Raw genomic sequence first — 15,551 nt, forward strand, 5'->3', positions numbered from 1 at the left:
ACTTGTTCAAAGAACACTTGGCGATCCTTTAGGTTTTCCACAAAGCTAAATCCCCGTAAAGTTGGATCAAGATATGTTTCAACAAAGTGCAGCATGGCCAGACTGCTCCAGTATTTGTCGGTTAATGCTGCTTGAAATTCTTTTTTCATCAGACTAATCATGTCACTGTCGGAACGCTGCGGTTGCCAAGCTTTGTGAAGAGTGTAATAAACTGGCAATGAATTTTACAAAGTGGGAATATTGGCATATTCAAGAAAATTGAATAGCAAAGGAAAAATGTTCCTGAAGGACACCATGTCCTTTAAAAGGCCAATATCAATTTGGGAAACCAAGTGTTTTTTTCTTCCGTCCCTCAGCAGTGGAATTAACACATTGAGACTCTCAAAATTGATAAAAAAATGTTGCTCTAGCAACGCCATAGGCTTATTTCTCTCCCATATTTAAGGCTTTTTGGCAGGTTGGACTGTATGTCTGACGCCTGGTTTGCATATTTGACCAGTTCATGGGAATAGCTGTCCATCTAGTGTAGGTCGGGGTTCACGGACATGCCTTTCTTCCAGGCAGTGTCAATGGCAGTCATATTATGTAAACATAGAAATTAAGTCAGTTGATCAGTCAATCATCCTAGAGATAAGTAAGTACGTAGGCCTAATAATTCTGCAGCTATTTTTATTTTGTTACATTACAGTGACATAAGACGAAAACACTTTTTTTTCAGCATTATATAAAAATTTCGAACTGCTACTGGTAAATTTTATCATGGGTCACGGGGTCAGGGACAATGACCTATGACCCATCCAATATTATTGACCTATTCGACCCATGACCCTTTGACCCATTGTCAGCTCTGTTCTGCAGGTCCTCCTTTACAGTTACCCTAGGTTTCTTTTCATCTACTTCAACAATGAATGTTGCACATTTGCCAAGAACTTTGGTGGAAATACACACTCCAACAAAGACTAACAATCGGATTGAATTCCCTCCATTTGCAAACAGTTTGTTCCACTGTGGATTGATGAACACTCAGGCCTTTAGAAATGCTGTTATTGCCTTTTCCAGCTTTACACATCTCTACAATTCCCTTTCCTGTGGTCCTCTAATATTTCTTTGGATTAGTTCACATGAAGAGGTCTTTCTTAAGCACAGCAGACTGTGCCCAAACTCGATGTGCCTTTTTATAGGCGGATACTTTCACGTCACACCTCCAGTTCCACCTCATTGATTGGAACACCTGACTGTAACTAGCATTTGCACATGTCATCAGCCTTAGAGGTTCACCAAAATTGTCCAAACTGAATATTTAAACAATGTGCACATTATTGACAAGATGAAGTATAATTGGTTGTGTTTTATTAGTTTTAATAAGATTAAGTTTGTCTATTATTTGTGTCTTAGTTGAAGATCAAACCACGTTGATATAAGTAATTATTGCAGAAATTGAGGAGTTCCAAAGGGTTCACCAATGTTTTCTGCAATAGTTTATATTCATATTCTCCTTCACAATAAAATATCTACATTTTAAAATTCTTAATAAATTAATAATGAATTAATAAAAATTATACATGGACAGCAGAGTGGTTAATGTTAATATCCAACAGGTACAAGTTTCCTCAATTTGAATCCCACATTTGGTTATTATCTGCATGGAGTACGCATGTTCTCTTTTATCTGCATTTGGATGCCTACCAGTTTCCAAAGGTGTGCTTGTCAGGTTAATTTGCAATTTTATGTTGGCCCTGTATGAGTATGAATATGGGTGTGTGTGTGGTGTGACTGGCTCTCTTGGCTTTAAGAACTTAAGAAAGAAGAGGACAATCACAGAAATATGTGTTTAATGTAACATGTATAAATATGGTTTCTTATGCTGTATATTATCTATCTACACTATCTACTATATAATAAAATGCTACTGTGCGTTTGTGTGTGAGTGTGTGCTCGTGTCTGGTCCCTAGGTGTTGTTGCTCAGTGGTAAGGATGATGACACAATACATTAGGGGTGAGAAGTTCAATTCCTGGTTATTTTCACAGTGGGTAATGGGGGCACATCTGCCACTGGTGGTAGTCAGGAGGTGAGCAACACACTTCAGAATAACAGAGTCTGAGAAGCAGGCTTTATGAAAATGCGACTGAGAGAGAGATTGGTGGGTAAGAAAGGTTGAGACACACAATGATACATTTAGGGCAAGAGATATTAAATATCAAATATTTTTATATTTATTGTATTAGACAGGTAATTGGAGCTAGGGAAATGATAAAAATAGTTATATTAAATATTATTGTGTGGCTAAATTTCAAATGTTAACAAAGCAGATTCCACTTTGGTTGACTTCTTTGTTTATGAGATTCAGAAACAAATAGTTATTATTAGTCCATTTTCAATATTCATTTATTTTATATGTAATAGGCTTGAACATGTCATCTACTGGAAAAAAAAACTAATATATTACATTTTATGCAATTAATATTGTTTTCATCTATTTTTTAATTCATTCAATAAACCTACCAATGCAATTAGAGACTCAAATTTGTTCCAAAGCCTGTCTTGGTGGTACTGAGCACACACAAATGTCAGCACAGGACAGGGCATCAGCCTCTTGTAGGGCAAACCAATCACACTAGGCCAAATATAGTCAGCAGCCAACCTCACTGGGATGTGGGAGGAGCAATTTGATTTTGTCAGGATCAGCTAAACAAGGTCTGTTTTAAATTATTTACATTTATATAATGCATTTTTAAAATACTGTTAATTGCTTTACATCAACAGTGGGCCACTTCTAGCATCACAAATCTGAAGCATGTAAGCATGTACCTGGACAACGGGACAGCAGCTATTTTTGCACCAGTACACTCATCACACATTAGCTATCAGGTTTGAGAAATAGGCAATAACAGATTGGGAATGATTATGGGGCTAGAAAGAACAAGGCCGGGGTGTGCAATTTAGCCAAGACATCTGGAAACACCCTACACTTTTTGAAAGACGCCCAGGATGTAATATGACCACAAAGAGACAGGACCTCAGTTTTATTATTCATCCAAAGGACAGCACCGTTTTTTACAGCACACTGTCCCTGTCACCGCACTGGGATCCACACACAGACCACAGGATAAGGACCCCCTGATGGCCTCGCCAGCACCATTTCCAGCAGCAACCCAAGCTTTTCCTGGTTGGTTCCCCATCCCAGTACGGGCCACAGCCAAACATACATAGCTTCAGGTGGATTAATTGTTCTGAAATGTAGGTGGTAAATAAATGCCAGCGGAAAAGTACTTTTATTTTGTCATCTATACAGTCCTTTTTAAGACTTTAGATAGGGCAGCGGAAATACATCACTTTTGTTAAACTATTTAACACCCGTGACCAATGGGGGGTGGAAGGTAGGGGGGGCCTAACTTTAATTTTTAGAATTAGCACCACCTTCTTTATATCTGGCTCTGAACTTCTTTATGTCTATTTTACATGTATTTATATTATCTTTTCATTCTCCTATACTCACTGTATATAAATCATTTTACTGGCAGTTTATTTATTATTTTCCAGTGGAACAACGTGTATTTTACATTGATAATTTTGAAGTCACAACTTGTAAAGATAGGACGTCACACGATTTTATATTATCTCAATTTCTAACTGCAACGTGAAGTCTACCAATAGACGTTTTGTATAACTTTCTATATTTAAATTAGTACTACTTTATATACTTTACTGTTTGGCATTTTGGTTATCTGTAAGCATTTATCGAACAAAGCATTGCACACCTGATCTGTTTGAAAACTACAATTATACGTTTTTATGAAATATACGATAAATATAAATTTTTCTATCGGCAATTAACGGCCCACTAACCGTAAGGTAGAAAGCGCCCGCCCTGCCAGTTTACAGGCAACTTTAGCATCCCCTCCTTTAACCGTCACCTTATCGTGGTGGAGGGGTTTGCGTGTCCCAATGATCCTAGGAGCTCTGTTGTCCGGGGCTTTATGCCCCTGGTAGGGCCACCCAAGGCAAACTGGTCCTAGGTGAGGGATGAGACAAAGAGCGGTTAAACAAACCTCCTATGAAGAAAAACCATTTTGGACGGCGTTTTCCCTTGCCCGGACGCGGGTCACCGGGGCCCCACTCTGGAGCCAGGCCTGGAGGTGGGGCTCGATGGCGAGCGCCTGGTGGCCGGGCCTGCACCCATGGGGCTCGGCCGGGCACAGCCCGAAGAGGCAACGTGGGTCCCCCTTCCCATGGGCTCACCACCTATGGGAGGGGCCAAGGAGGTCGGGTGCAGTGTGAGTTGGGTGGTGGCCGAAGGCGGGGACCTTGGCGGTCCGATCCTCGGCTACAGAAACTGGCTCTTGGGACGTGGAATGTCACCTCTCTGAAGGGGAAGGAGTCTGAGCTAGTGCGTGAAGTTGAGAGGTTCCGGCTAGATATAGTCGGGCTCACCTCGATGCACAGCTTGGACTCTGGAACCAATCTCCTTGAGAGGGGCTGGACTCTCTACCACTCTGGAGTTGCCCCCGGTGAGAGGCGCCGAGCAGGTGTGGGTATACTTATTGCCCCCCAACTTGGAGCCTGTACATTGGGGTTTACCCCGGTGGACGAGAGGGTAGCCTCCCTTCGCCTTCGGGTGGGGGGACGGGTCCTAACTGTTGTTTGTGCGTATGCACCGAACAGCAGTTCGGAGTACCCACCCTTTTTGGAGTCCCTGGAGGGGGTGCTAGAGGGCATACCTTCTGGGGACTCCCTCGTTCTGCTGGGAGACTTCAATGCTCACGTGGGCAATGACAGTGAGACCTGGAAGGGCGTGATTGGGAGGAATGGCCCCCCTGATCTGAACCCGAGCGGTGTTTTGTTATTGGACTTCTGTGCTCGTCACGGATTGTCCATAACGAACACCATGTTCAAGCATAGGGGTGTTCATATGTGCACTTGGCACCAGGACACCCTAGGCCTCAGTTCGATGATCGACTTTGTGGTCGTGTCGTCGGACTTGCAGCCACATGTCTTGGACACTCGGGTGAAGAGAAGGGCGGAGCTGTCAACTGATCACCACCTGGTGGTGAGTTGGCTTCGATGGTGGGGGAGGATGCCGGTCAGGCGTGGTAGGCCCAAACATGTTGTGAGGGTCTGCTGGGAACGTCTGGCAGAGCCCCCTGTCAGAAGTAGCTTCAACTCCCACCTCCGGCAGAACTTCGACCACATCCCGAGGGAGGTGGGGGACATTGAGTCCGAATGGGCCATGTTCCGTGCCTCTATTGTTGAGGCAGCTGACCGGAGCTGTGGCCGTAAGGTGGTCGGTGCCTGTCGTGGCGGCAATCCCCGAACCCGCTGGTGGACACCGGCGGTGAAGGATGCCGTCAAGCTGAAGAAGGAGTCCTACAGGACCCTTTTGTCCTGTGGGACCCCGGAGGCAGCTGATAGGTACCGGCAGGCCAAGCGGAATGCGGCTTTGGTGGTTGCTGAGGCAAAAACTCGGGCGTGGGAGGAGTTTGGGGAGGCCATGGAGAATGACTTTCGGACGGCTTCGAGGAGATTCTGGTCCACCATCCGGCGTCTCAGGAAGGGGAAGCAGTGCAGTGTCAACACTGTATATGGTGGGGATGGTGCGCTGCTGACCTCGACTCGGGACGTTGTGGGTCGGTGGGGGGAATACTTCGAAGACCTCCTCAATCCCATTAACATGCCTTCCAATGAGGAAGCAGAGCCTGGGGACTCAGAGGTGGGCTCCCCCATCTCTGGGACTGAGGTCACCGAGGTGGTCAAAAAACTCCTTGGTGGCAGGGCCCCGGGGGTGGATGAGATACGCCCGGAGTTCCTCAAGGCTCTGGATGTTGTAGGACTGTCTTGGCTGACACGCCTCTGCAACATCGCATGGACATCAGGGACAGTGCCTCTGGATTGGCAGACCGGGGTGGTGGTCCCCCTCTTTAAGAAGGGGGATCAGAGGGTGTGTTCCAACTACAGAGGGATCACACTCCTCAGCCTCCCTGGAAAAGTCTATTCAGGGGTCCTGGAGAGGAGGGTCCGTCGGATAGTCGAGCCTCGGATTCAGGAGGAACAGTGTGGTTTTCGTCCTGGTCGCGGAACAGTGGACCAGCTCTATACCCTTAGCAGGGTCCTGGAGGGTGCATGGGAGTTTGCCCAACCAGTCTACATGTGTTTTGTGGACTTAGAAAAGGCATTCGACCGTGTCCCTCGGGGAATCCTGTGGGGGGTACTCCGAGAGTATGGGGTACCGGCCCCCCTGATAAGGGCTGTTCAGTCCCTGTACGATCAGAGCCAGAGCTTGGTCCGCATTGCCGGCAGTAAGTCGAACCCGTTTCCAGTGAGAGTTGGACTCCGCCAGGGCTGCCCTTTGTCACCGATTCTGTTCATAAATTTTATGGACAGAATTTCTAGGCGCAGCCAGGGTGTTGAGGGGGTCCGGTTTGGTGGGCTCAGGATTGGGTCACTGCTTTTTGCAGATGATGTTGTCCTGTTTGCTTCATCAGGCCGTGATCTTCAGCTCTCTCTGGATCGGTTCGCAGCCGAGTGTGAAGCGGCTGGGATGAGAATCAGCACCTCCAAATCCGAGACCATGGTCCTCAACCGGAAAAGGGTGGAGTGCCCTCTCAGGGTTGGTAGCGAGATCCTGCCCCAAGTGGAGGAGTTCAAGTATCTCGGGGTCTTGTTCACGAGTGAGGGAAGAATGGAGCGTGAGATCGACAGGCGGATCGGTGCGGCATCCGCAGTAATGCGGGCGTTGCATCGGTCTGTCGTGGTGAAAAAGGAGCTGAGCCGCAAGGCGAAGCTCTCAATTTACCAGTCGATCTATGTTCCTACCCTCACCTATGGTCATGAGCTATGGATAGTGACCGAAAGAACGAGATCGCGAATACAAGCGGCTGAAATGAGTTTCCTCCGCAGGGTGTCTGGGCTTTCCCTTAAAGATAGGGTAAGAAGCTCAGTCATCCGGGAGGGGCTCAGAGTAGAGCCGCTGCTCCTCCGCATCGAGAGGAGTCAGATGAGGTGGCTCGGGCATCTGATCAGGATGCCTCCTGGACGCCTCCCTGGTGAGGTGTTCCAGGCACGTCCAACCGGGAGGAGGCCCCGGGGAAGACCCAGGACACGCTGGAGGGACTATGTCTCTCGACTGGCCTGGGAACGCCTTGGGATTCTCCCGGAAGAGCTAGAAGAAGTGGCCGGGGAGAGGGAAGTCTGGGCATCTCTGCTCAAGCTGCTGCCCCCGCGACCCGACCTCGGATAAGCGGGAGACAATGGATGGATGGATGGATAGGGGCCTGTCGCTGGAGTGACGTCACAGTTTCGCGACGCACATTTTTCTTTTCACGCGGCTACGGGTTATGGCTGACATTACGTCTCTCGGTATCTCGGAATGGCTCGTGGCACAATGCCGACAGATGGGTATCAACAAAGCTACTCCAGTCCAGGAAAACTGTGTACCGGCTATTTTGCAAGGTGAGATCGCGTACACTTATTTTCTGACTGGCTGGGCTCGACAATGAAAAAGACGAGTTATGGTCCCTTCGTAGACGGAGCTGGAGAGCACTTGAGAGAGTAATAATAATACATTTTATTTATATAGCGCCTTTCCCATGCTCAAGGCGCATAGTTAGTGGAGTGAGCGCCAAAGACCGAAAGACTCCAGAGAGACACAGGCTGGTAGAAGTGGCACAGTGTGCACTTGTTGGTCAGTATGACAGAAATCATCTGCTCTCGCTCGGTACTCGGTGTTACGATGGCATTTACGTCCTACCAAGTACGAGGCTGTAGAAGGAATTTGGGATGACAATGAAGTTTTATTTCTCCGTGTCTTTAGTTTCAGGTCTGTCCTTTAACATCTAAAATTTGTTTACAATACTTTGATAAATATGTCGCATTATGTTTATGTAAAAAGTAGTTGTTCGTGAATTGTGAAGTTAGGCTTTATTATCCCGAAAGTAAATTCGTTTTCAACAAGGAAAGTACCAGATATAAGGCATTGATTGATGCACAGATACAAGAAAATAAGCCGAGGCAGTACAGCTGACAACTAGTGTTATCATAAGTACACACACACACTCAAGAGTAGTACAAAGAAAAGTAATTACTTTTAGCAGTACACTAAATAATAATTCAGAATTCAGCAGGATCCCAACAAGTAACAGAAGTCAGCATGCTTATAGCTTTGGGAATAAAAAGAGTTCTTCAATGTGTTGGTTTTTACCTTTAGAAACTTAAATCTGCAGCCTAAAAGGGGATGACTACTGCCTGAAAAAAATGAGTTTGCCTACCTTCAAACTTGTTTGTAATACAGCCCAGTGACCGCTGAGGAAGGATCATTGCCGAACTTCCATTTTGGGGGTGGAAGAGGAAACCGCTTGTCCACACGACCCCATCTCCCCCAGAGCCAGCGTCCTTCTGGAACCTTAAATGTTTTTCCTAAAGGATCAATGCTTCAGTATCTATGCTGTCCGTATCTGTGAGGTTCTTTAGGAATGTAACCTAGCAGATATGGCTCTGCGTAGAAGAAGCCCAGAATGAGCAAATTAGCATACAAGTAGTGTATGTAGAAGGGAGTACAATAAGAAATGGTGGACGGACCATGTTGGAAGAAAAGAGATAAACAGAGGTGGTAAATAAGAAAAAGGTTTTTAACAGCACCAGAAGAAAGCTGTGCAAGGCCATCTATTACAGTAGAAACTCCTCCCTTTACATGATGCTAACAGGTGAACTCGGGTTCCTAAAAGTAAAAGGAGAAACAAAGAAATCCCAAAGAGTGTCCCGAACAGCATAGCAGATCCTTTTTGATTTATTTTGTTGAATTTAGGAAAGAGCTTGTTGGTGTGATGAAGATATGGCCTGGCTTCTTTTGAACTTGACATGTTTTGGTCATCAAGCCTGCTGATTCAGTGAAAGCTAAAATTCTTATGAACTTTTAATAGACTTTTTCATGGCATTTTTTTCCTTGCTTGCAAGTCACTGTTAATTGGTGTTGAGACATTAGTTGTTTAATGTAAATTGCCTTGTATTAAGTTTAGATTGAGGAGTGTGCACTGCAGAGTGAGAATAGTTTGTGTTTTTGACTTCCAACAATGATTTATTTTCCATTCTTTCATTTAATTCTCTGGGTGTGTTCTGTAGTTGTGAAGTGGATAGTAGGAAACTAGAATTGGACTTGCATTTCTGTAATATTTGTTTTTCTTGTTGTTGCTGCTGCGCTGGGAATCGGTAGTTTATAATTGTGCCAGCTCAGGGTGTGGTACAAGGTGGCATGGCTAACCACTGTGATACCACACAGTTCAGATTTGTAAAGCATAAGGAACTACAAAGTGACCATATTCTGAACCAAACTATGACACTAAAAAGCACTATTTAAAACATACAATACAATACAAACATATATTTTTGTATAGCCCAAAATCACACAGGAAGTGCCACAATGGGCTTTAACAGGCTCTGCCTCTTGACAGCCCCCCAGCCTTGACTCTCTAAGAAGACAAGGAAAAACTCCCAAAAAAACCTAGTAGGGAAAAATGGAAGAAACCTTGGGAAAGGCTGTTCAAAGAGAGACCCCTTTCCAGGTAGGTTGGGCGTGCAGTGGGTGTCAAAAGAAGGGGGTCAATACAATACAATACACAGAACAGAACAAATCCTCTATAAAAAAAAAAATTAAAATTTTTTAGAAGTACGGAGCAGAATTTAACAGTAGATGATATCACATAATAAGATTTGGATAATTTTAGACTCCTGGAGACCTCATCCATCAAGCTGCCTCCCCCATTTGGCCATTCCACGGCTGAAACAGTGTTCGGCCAGCCAATCCGATGAAAGGACCCCTCTCTCACGATTCCTGCGATCCTCCATCAGGGATGACTTTACCTTAGGCAGGCAAAACAACTTGGCAGGTGGGCCGTGGCACCAAGTGCCACATTTGAGTACCGAGAAGAGAAACAGAATAGGTGAGTGTTAGTATCTAATCTAACTATCATGTTACTTATGTTTTAGTGCTAATGACTAACAACAGAGATGCAGTATGTACAGTTAATCAGCAGCTCTAGTCAGGATCTGCTAAACTGAAGTAGTGAGTCTTCAGCCGGGATTTAAAAGCTGAGACCGAAGGGGCATCTCTTATAGTAGCAGGCAGACCATTCCACAGTTTAGGGGCCCTGTAACTAAAAGCTCAACCTCCCATTGTTATTTTATTAATCCTTGAAACCATAAGCAGACCAGCATCTTGAGATCTTAATGTGCGCTCTGGTTTGTAAGTCATGATAAGTTCAGACAAGTAAGCCGGACCTCGGCCATTTAATGCTTTATATGTTAAAAGAAGGATTTTGAAATCTGCCCTAAACTTAACCGGGAGCCAGTGTAAGGATTTAAGAACCTGAGTTACGTGTTCGTATTTGCTTGTTCTTGTAATAATTCTTGCAGCCGCATTTTGTATTAACTGGGGGCTGTATAAAGAACAGTTTGAACATTCAGTGAACACCGCATTGCAGTAGTCAATCCTACTAGAGATAAATGCATGAATTAATTTCTCAGAATCCTGTTTATTTAGAAAGCGCCTTAATTTCCTAATATTTTTAAGATGGAAGAAGCATGTTTTGGACAACTTTGTAATATGCGCTTTAAATGACATGCTAGAGTCAAAGATAACTCCTAGATTGCGGGCTGATTCAGTAAAATTAATTGGGATTCCAACTGAGTTAAATGATGACAAAATATTGCTATGATCAGCGTCATTCCCTCCAACAATTAACATCTCTGTTTTATCTGTATTTAACGACAAGTAGTTCTCATTCATCCACTCCTTTAAATCGCTAACACAACTAATTAAAGACAACATCGGATAAACTTCATCTGATTTAAATAAAAGGTATAACTGGGTGTGATCTGCATACGAGTGAAAATTAACATTATGTTTCCTAATGATAGATCCCAGTGGAAGCATGTAAAGTGAAAACAGTAAAGGTCCCAGTACTGAGCCCTGCGGGACACCATATTGAACTTCTGTGTATACAGTGATCCCTCGCTATATCGCGCTTCGCCTTTCGCGGCTTCACTCCATCGCGGATTTTATATGTAAGCATATTTAAATATATATCGCGGATTTTTCGCTGCTTTGCGGGTTTCTGCGGACAATAGGTCTTTTAATTTCTGGTACATGCTTCCTCAGTTGGTTTACCCAGTTGATTTCATACAAGGGACGCTATTGGCAGATGGCTGAGAAGCTACCCAACTTACTTTCTCTCTCTCTCTCTCTTGCGCTGACGTAGGGGGGTGTGAGCAGGGGGGCTGTGTGCAGCTGCTTCCTGAAGGACATGCTGCACGTTGCTTCGCATACTTAAAAGCTCAAAGGGCACGTATTGATTTTTGACTTTGTTTTTCTGTGGCTCTCTATCTCTCTCTCTCTCTGTCTGCTCCTGACGGAGGGGGTGTGAGCTGCCGCCTTCAACAGCTTTGTACCGGCGGTGCTTCGTATACTTAAAAGCCAAAAAGCCGTATTGATTTTTTTTTTGACTGCTTGCTTTGCACTCCTTTGAAAAGGAAGATATGTTTGCATTCTTTTAATTGTGAGACAGAACTGTCATCTCTGTCTTGTCATGGAGCACAGTTTAAACTTTTGAAAAAGAGACAAATGTTTGTTTGCAGTGTTTGAATAACGTTCCTGTCTCTCTACAACCTCCTGTGTTTCTGCGCAAATCTGTGACCCAAGCATGACAATATAAAAATAACCATATAAACATATGGTTTCTACTTCGCGGATTTTCCTATTTCGCGGGTGGCTCTGGAACGCAACCCCCGCGATGGAGGAGGGATTACTGTAATGATGGAGTATTGTCAGCACATTTCTGTACATATTGGAATCGATTTGATAAATAAGAACTAAACCAAGTGAGCACGGTGCCTGTAAGCCCAACATCATTTTCTAGCCTGTGTAGTAAAATAGAATGGTCTATGGTGTCAAATGCAGCACTTAAGTCCAACAACATAATTACAGTGGAGTTTCCTTCATCAGAGGATATCAGAATGTCATTTATAACCCGCGTTAGTGCCGTTTCCGTACTATGACCAGTGCGAAAAGGAGATTGGAATTTCTCGAATAAATTGTAATGCGTAAGGTGTGACTGAAGCTGATTGACGACTACTTTTTCTAGTATTTTAGAGAGAAACGGTAGATTTGAAATAGGCCTAGAATTATTTAGTATGTGTGGGTCTAGGTCTGACTTTTTAAGTAATGGTTTAATGACAGACACTTTTAGTGCATCATGTACTGTGCCATGCAATAATGAACTACTGATAATGTTTAGAATGGGCACTGCAAGAACATTTATTGCACTTTTTTACTAGTTTTGTTGGCACTGGATCTAGGGAACAAGTAGTGGGCTTCATTTTAGAAATTAAAGTTAAGACTTCCTGCTCAGTTACAGGATTAAAATTACTAAAGTGCTGAATGCAATGTGAGACAGGGTCTGCTAAGCTGGTATTTGGTTTGTTGTGTGATGCAGAGATCTGGGATCTTATATTTTTAATTTTCTCATTGAAGAAGTTCATAAAGTCTGTACTGCTAATATCTGTTGGTATTTTGCACAGTTGATCTGAATTTCCATGTGTTAATTTAGCCACTGTTCTAAACAGTCCCTGAGGATTTTTATTATTGTTATCTATTAATGTAGAATAGTATTCTGAGCGAGCTTTAAAGAAGGCTTTTTTATATTTATTAACACTCTGTCCATGCAATTTGAAAGACATGTAGCTTTGTTGTTCTCCATCTGCGCTCCAGTTTTTGACACTCTAATTTAAGAGCTCGAGTGTTTTCATTAAGCCAGGGAGAGTTTCTATGTGCTTTGATCACTTTTGTTTTAAAGGGAGCCACTGTGTCAAGAGCATCTCTCAAGGTCACATTATAATGTGATGTTAGCTGATCTAAATTGTTTTCCACAATTATACTTGACTTACTCAAAGTATCTATAAATTTTGAAGCAGAATTACAATCTAGTTGTCGCATTGTCTTTGTTTTAATCTGGGAGTGTGTTGATAAGGGCAGGACTAAATCAAATGTAATTAAGTAGTGATCGGAAATAACTTCATTTAATGGAGTGATATTTAAATTTTGAATTTCAACTTTGTAAGTTATAATTAAAACTAATGTTTGGTTATGATTATGAGTTGGACCTTTGACAATCTGACAAAATCCTACTGAATTTAACAAATAAGTAAAACATTTGCTAAGACTGTTAGTTTCCACATCAATGTGTACATTAAAATCCCCCACCAGTACTACGTGATCATAATTGATAACCAAATCAGATAGAAGGTTGCTAAATTCAGTCATGAACAATGAATAAGGCCCTGGTGGTCTGTAGACTAGCACTTTAATTGTGTTGGAATCTGTTTTAATATTTAAAATGAATGCCTCAAAGGATGTAAAGTTGCCTAAATTTTTAGAAGTGATTTGCATTTTGTTACAATGAATTATTCCAAGGCCTCCTCCTCTACCAAAATCTCTAGACTTATGAAGGAACGAGTAGCCATCTGGTGACGCCTCAGCTAGGGGGACAGTATCACATTTACTAAGCCAGGTTTCAGTGAGAAGACACAGATCAGATTTTGTACTTAATAAAATATCATTTACCAAAACAGCTTTAGTGCCAAGAGAGCGAATGTTCAACATAATGAGTGCATAAAGAGTCTCTGAGGTACTGATCAGTGTAGAAAGATTCTATATCAATGTTTCTTTGCTTATTTAGTTTGGGCTATAATTTCAACTTTAGGTTGCTGTATTGGGGGGGGGGGGGGGGGGGATGTTTTTGCTCTGACAACATCATATTGCATTAAAAATGGAATAATTTAGTTTTTCGCAATAATAGTAATGTAATACCAAATAACAGAAAGGACAGAAAATACTAAAGGTTGAAGTTAATTAAAAATAAATCATTAAATCAGTAAGTTTGGTCACCCATCCTTTATTGTGCTGCCACATATTGGGCAGCTTATGATTCTCGGTGCCCCCGTTCTACAGTTATTCTCAGGCGATCAGTGTCATTAATTTTCTGTCATAATTTCAGGTGTTTCTTTCCAAATTGGGGACTGCAAAGGAGAAAGTAATTTCCTGTCACAGTCTCACACCTGCCTGATAATTAGCATCCATCAAACTATGTCAGTGGTTTCAATATGGTAACCTAGGCTTTATGTTTTATTTTCAGCTGTTCTATAGCTTTTCAGTTTGAGAACGTTTCTGTGCATTCTCATTTTTCAGTATGCTTCTGTGCATTTTAAGAAGGCATATGACTTAAGGTTTTGTCAGCTGAGTTTTTAGATGATTCAGCTTTGTTTTTTTTTCTTTTTTAAATGGTAAATGGATGTATGTATTGCATTCCTGACTACAAGTACAGTGGCACCTCTGGTCACGACCGTAATTCGTTCCAAAATTCTGGACGCAACCCGAACGTAATTTTCCCATAAGATTGTATGTAAATACAATTAATCCGTTCCAGACCGTACTAACTGTATATAAATATATATTTTTTTTAAGCACAAAAATAGTTAATTATACCATAGAATGCACAGTGTAATAGTAAACTAAATGTAAAAACATTGAATAACACTGAGAAAACCTCGAACAACAGAGAAAACTAACATTGTAAGAGTTCGCGCTAGACCCTTTTACAAGCCGCTCATTTTTTAATGAGTTTTAAGCATAGAGAAACAAAAATTAAATGCCACTTTTCTTGCAAAACTTTTCAAACCATCCTCTACTGGCTTTAAATTCCTCACCTTCACCACTCAAAGATGGATTTTTTTTCAGCAAATCGCCATGAATCTTCCTGGCTTTCTCGCATATGATCGGCTCGCTTACGCTATCCCCTGCAAGTTGCTTCTCGTTCAACCACATTAGCAACAGTTTTTCCGCATCTTCCAGCACTTGAGGCTTCTGCTTGGTTAACATTGTAACTCCTTTTTGCAACATCAGCTGCTTTGTTAGGCCATGTATACGCAAACAAAAGAAAATGGGAAACGGAGAATGGGAAGTCATTGGCGCATACGAACACGCGTAGGGAACAGTGTTTTTGCTCCCCACCAGAGCGTGTGGTTGTGAACAGATGCAAAATGTTGGCAAACTTTTTTGATCGTAACCCGATTTGTACGTGTTCGGAAATGTTCGTGACCAGAGGTTCAACTGTAGTTGTACTCATTTGTGTTTGAATTATACTGTACTCTGTAAATGGTTGCACGGTATACTGGTACTGGAAAATACCAAATAAACCCAATTTTAAAACTTCAGCCTCCACTTCCCTTGACACTAATTATAGTATTTGTAGAAAAATGTCAGTTTCATAGATTGCACAAAATGAAACTACACGCTTAGACATGATCAAAATTTCATGGGATCCAAAACACTCTCCCTCCCGTGTTAGCATGATCAGAACTTTTCAGAGCACCTTTGAACATAAGGGAAACATAAGGATATTGTTTGGAGTACAGTCTATAAAGCTGAGCATAATTTCAGGGCACCAGTTTCTCTTGTGGCAGGCAGGATGGGTATTTCAGCATTGGGTTGACAAAGAGGGATGTCATC

The 15,551-nt window shown here is 42.7% G+C and overlaps 1 protein-coding gene across 1 annotated transcript in view; it reads left to right on the top strand.

Moving 5' to 3' along the window:
- The first annotated feature begins 7,286 nt into the window (after positions 1 to 7,286).
- The window catches only part of ddx49 (DEAD (Asp-Glu-Ala-Asp) box polypeptide 49), a 38,348-nt gene continuing 30,083 nt past the window's right edge, over positions 7,287 to 15,551 (top strand). Inside the window, exon 1 of the mRNA XM_028816162.2 lies at positions 7,287 to 7,447. Coding sequence (XP_028671995.2) covers positions 7,333 to 7,447 — 115 coding nt within the window. The 5' untranslated portion in view covers positions 7,287 to 7,332. The remainder of the gene's footprint in view (positions 7,448 to 15,551) is intronic.

Source organism: Erpetoichthys calabaricus, chromosome 12 (assembly GCF_900747795.2).
Source record: "Erpetoichthys calabaricus chromosome 12, fErpCal1.3, whole genome shotgun sequence".
NCBI classification, from domain to species: domain Eukaryota; kingdom Metazoa; phylum Chordata; class Cladistia; order Polypteriformes; family Polypteridae; genus Erpetoichthys; species Erpetoichthys calabaricus.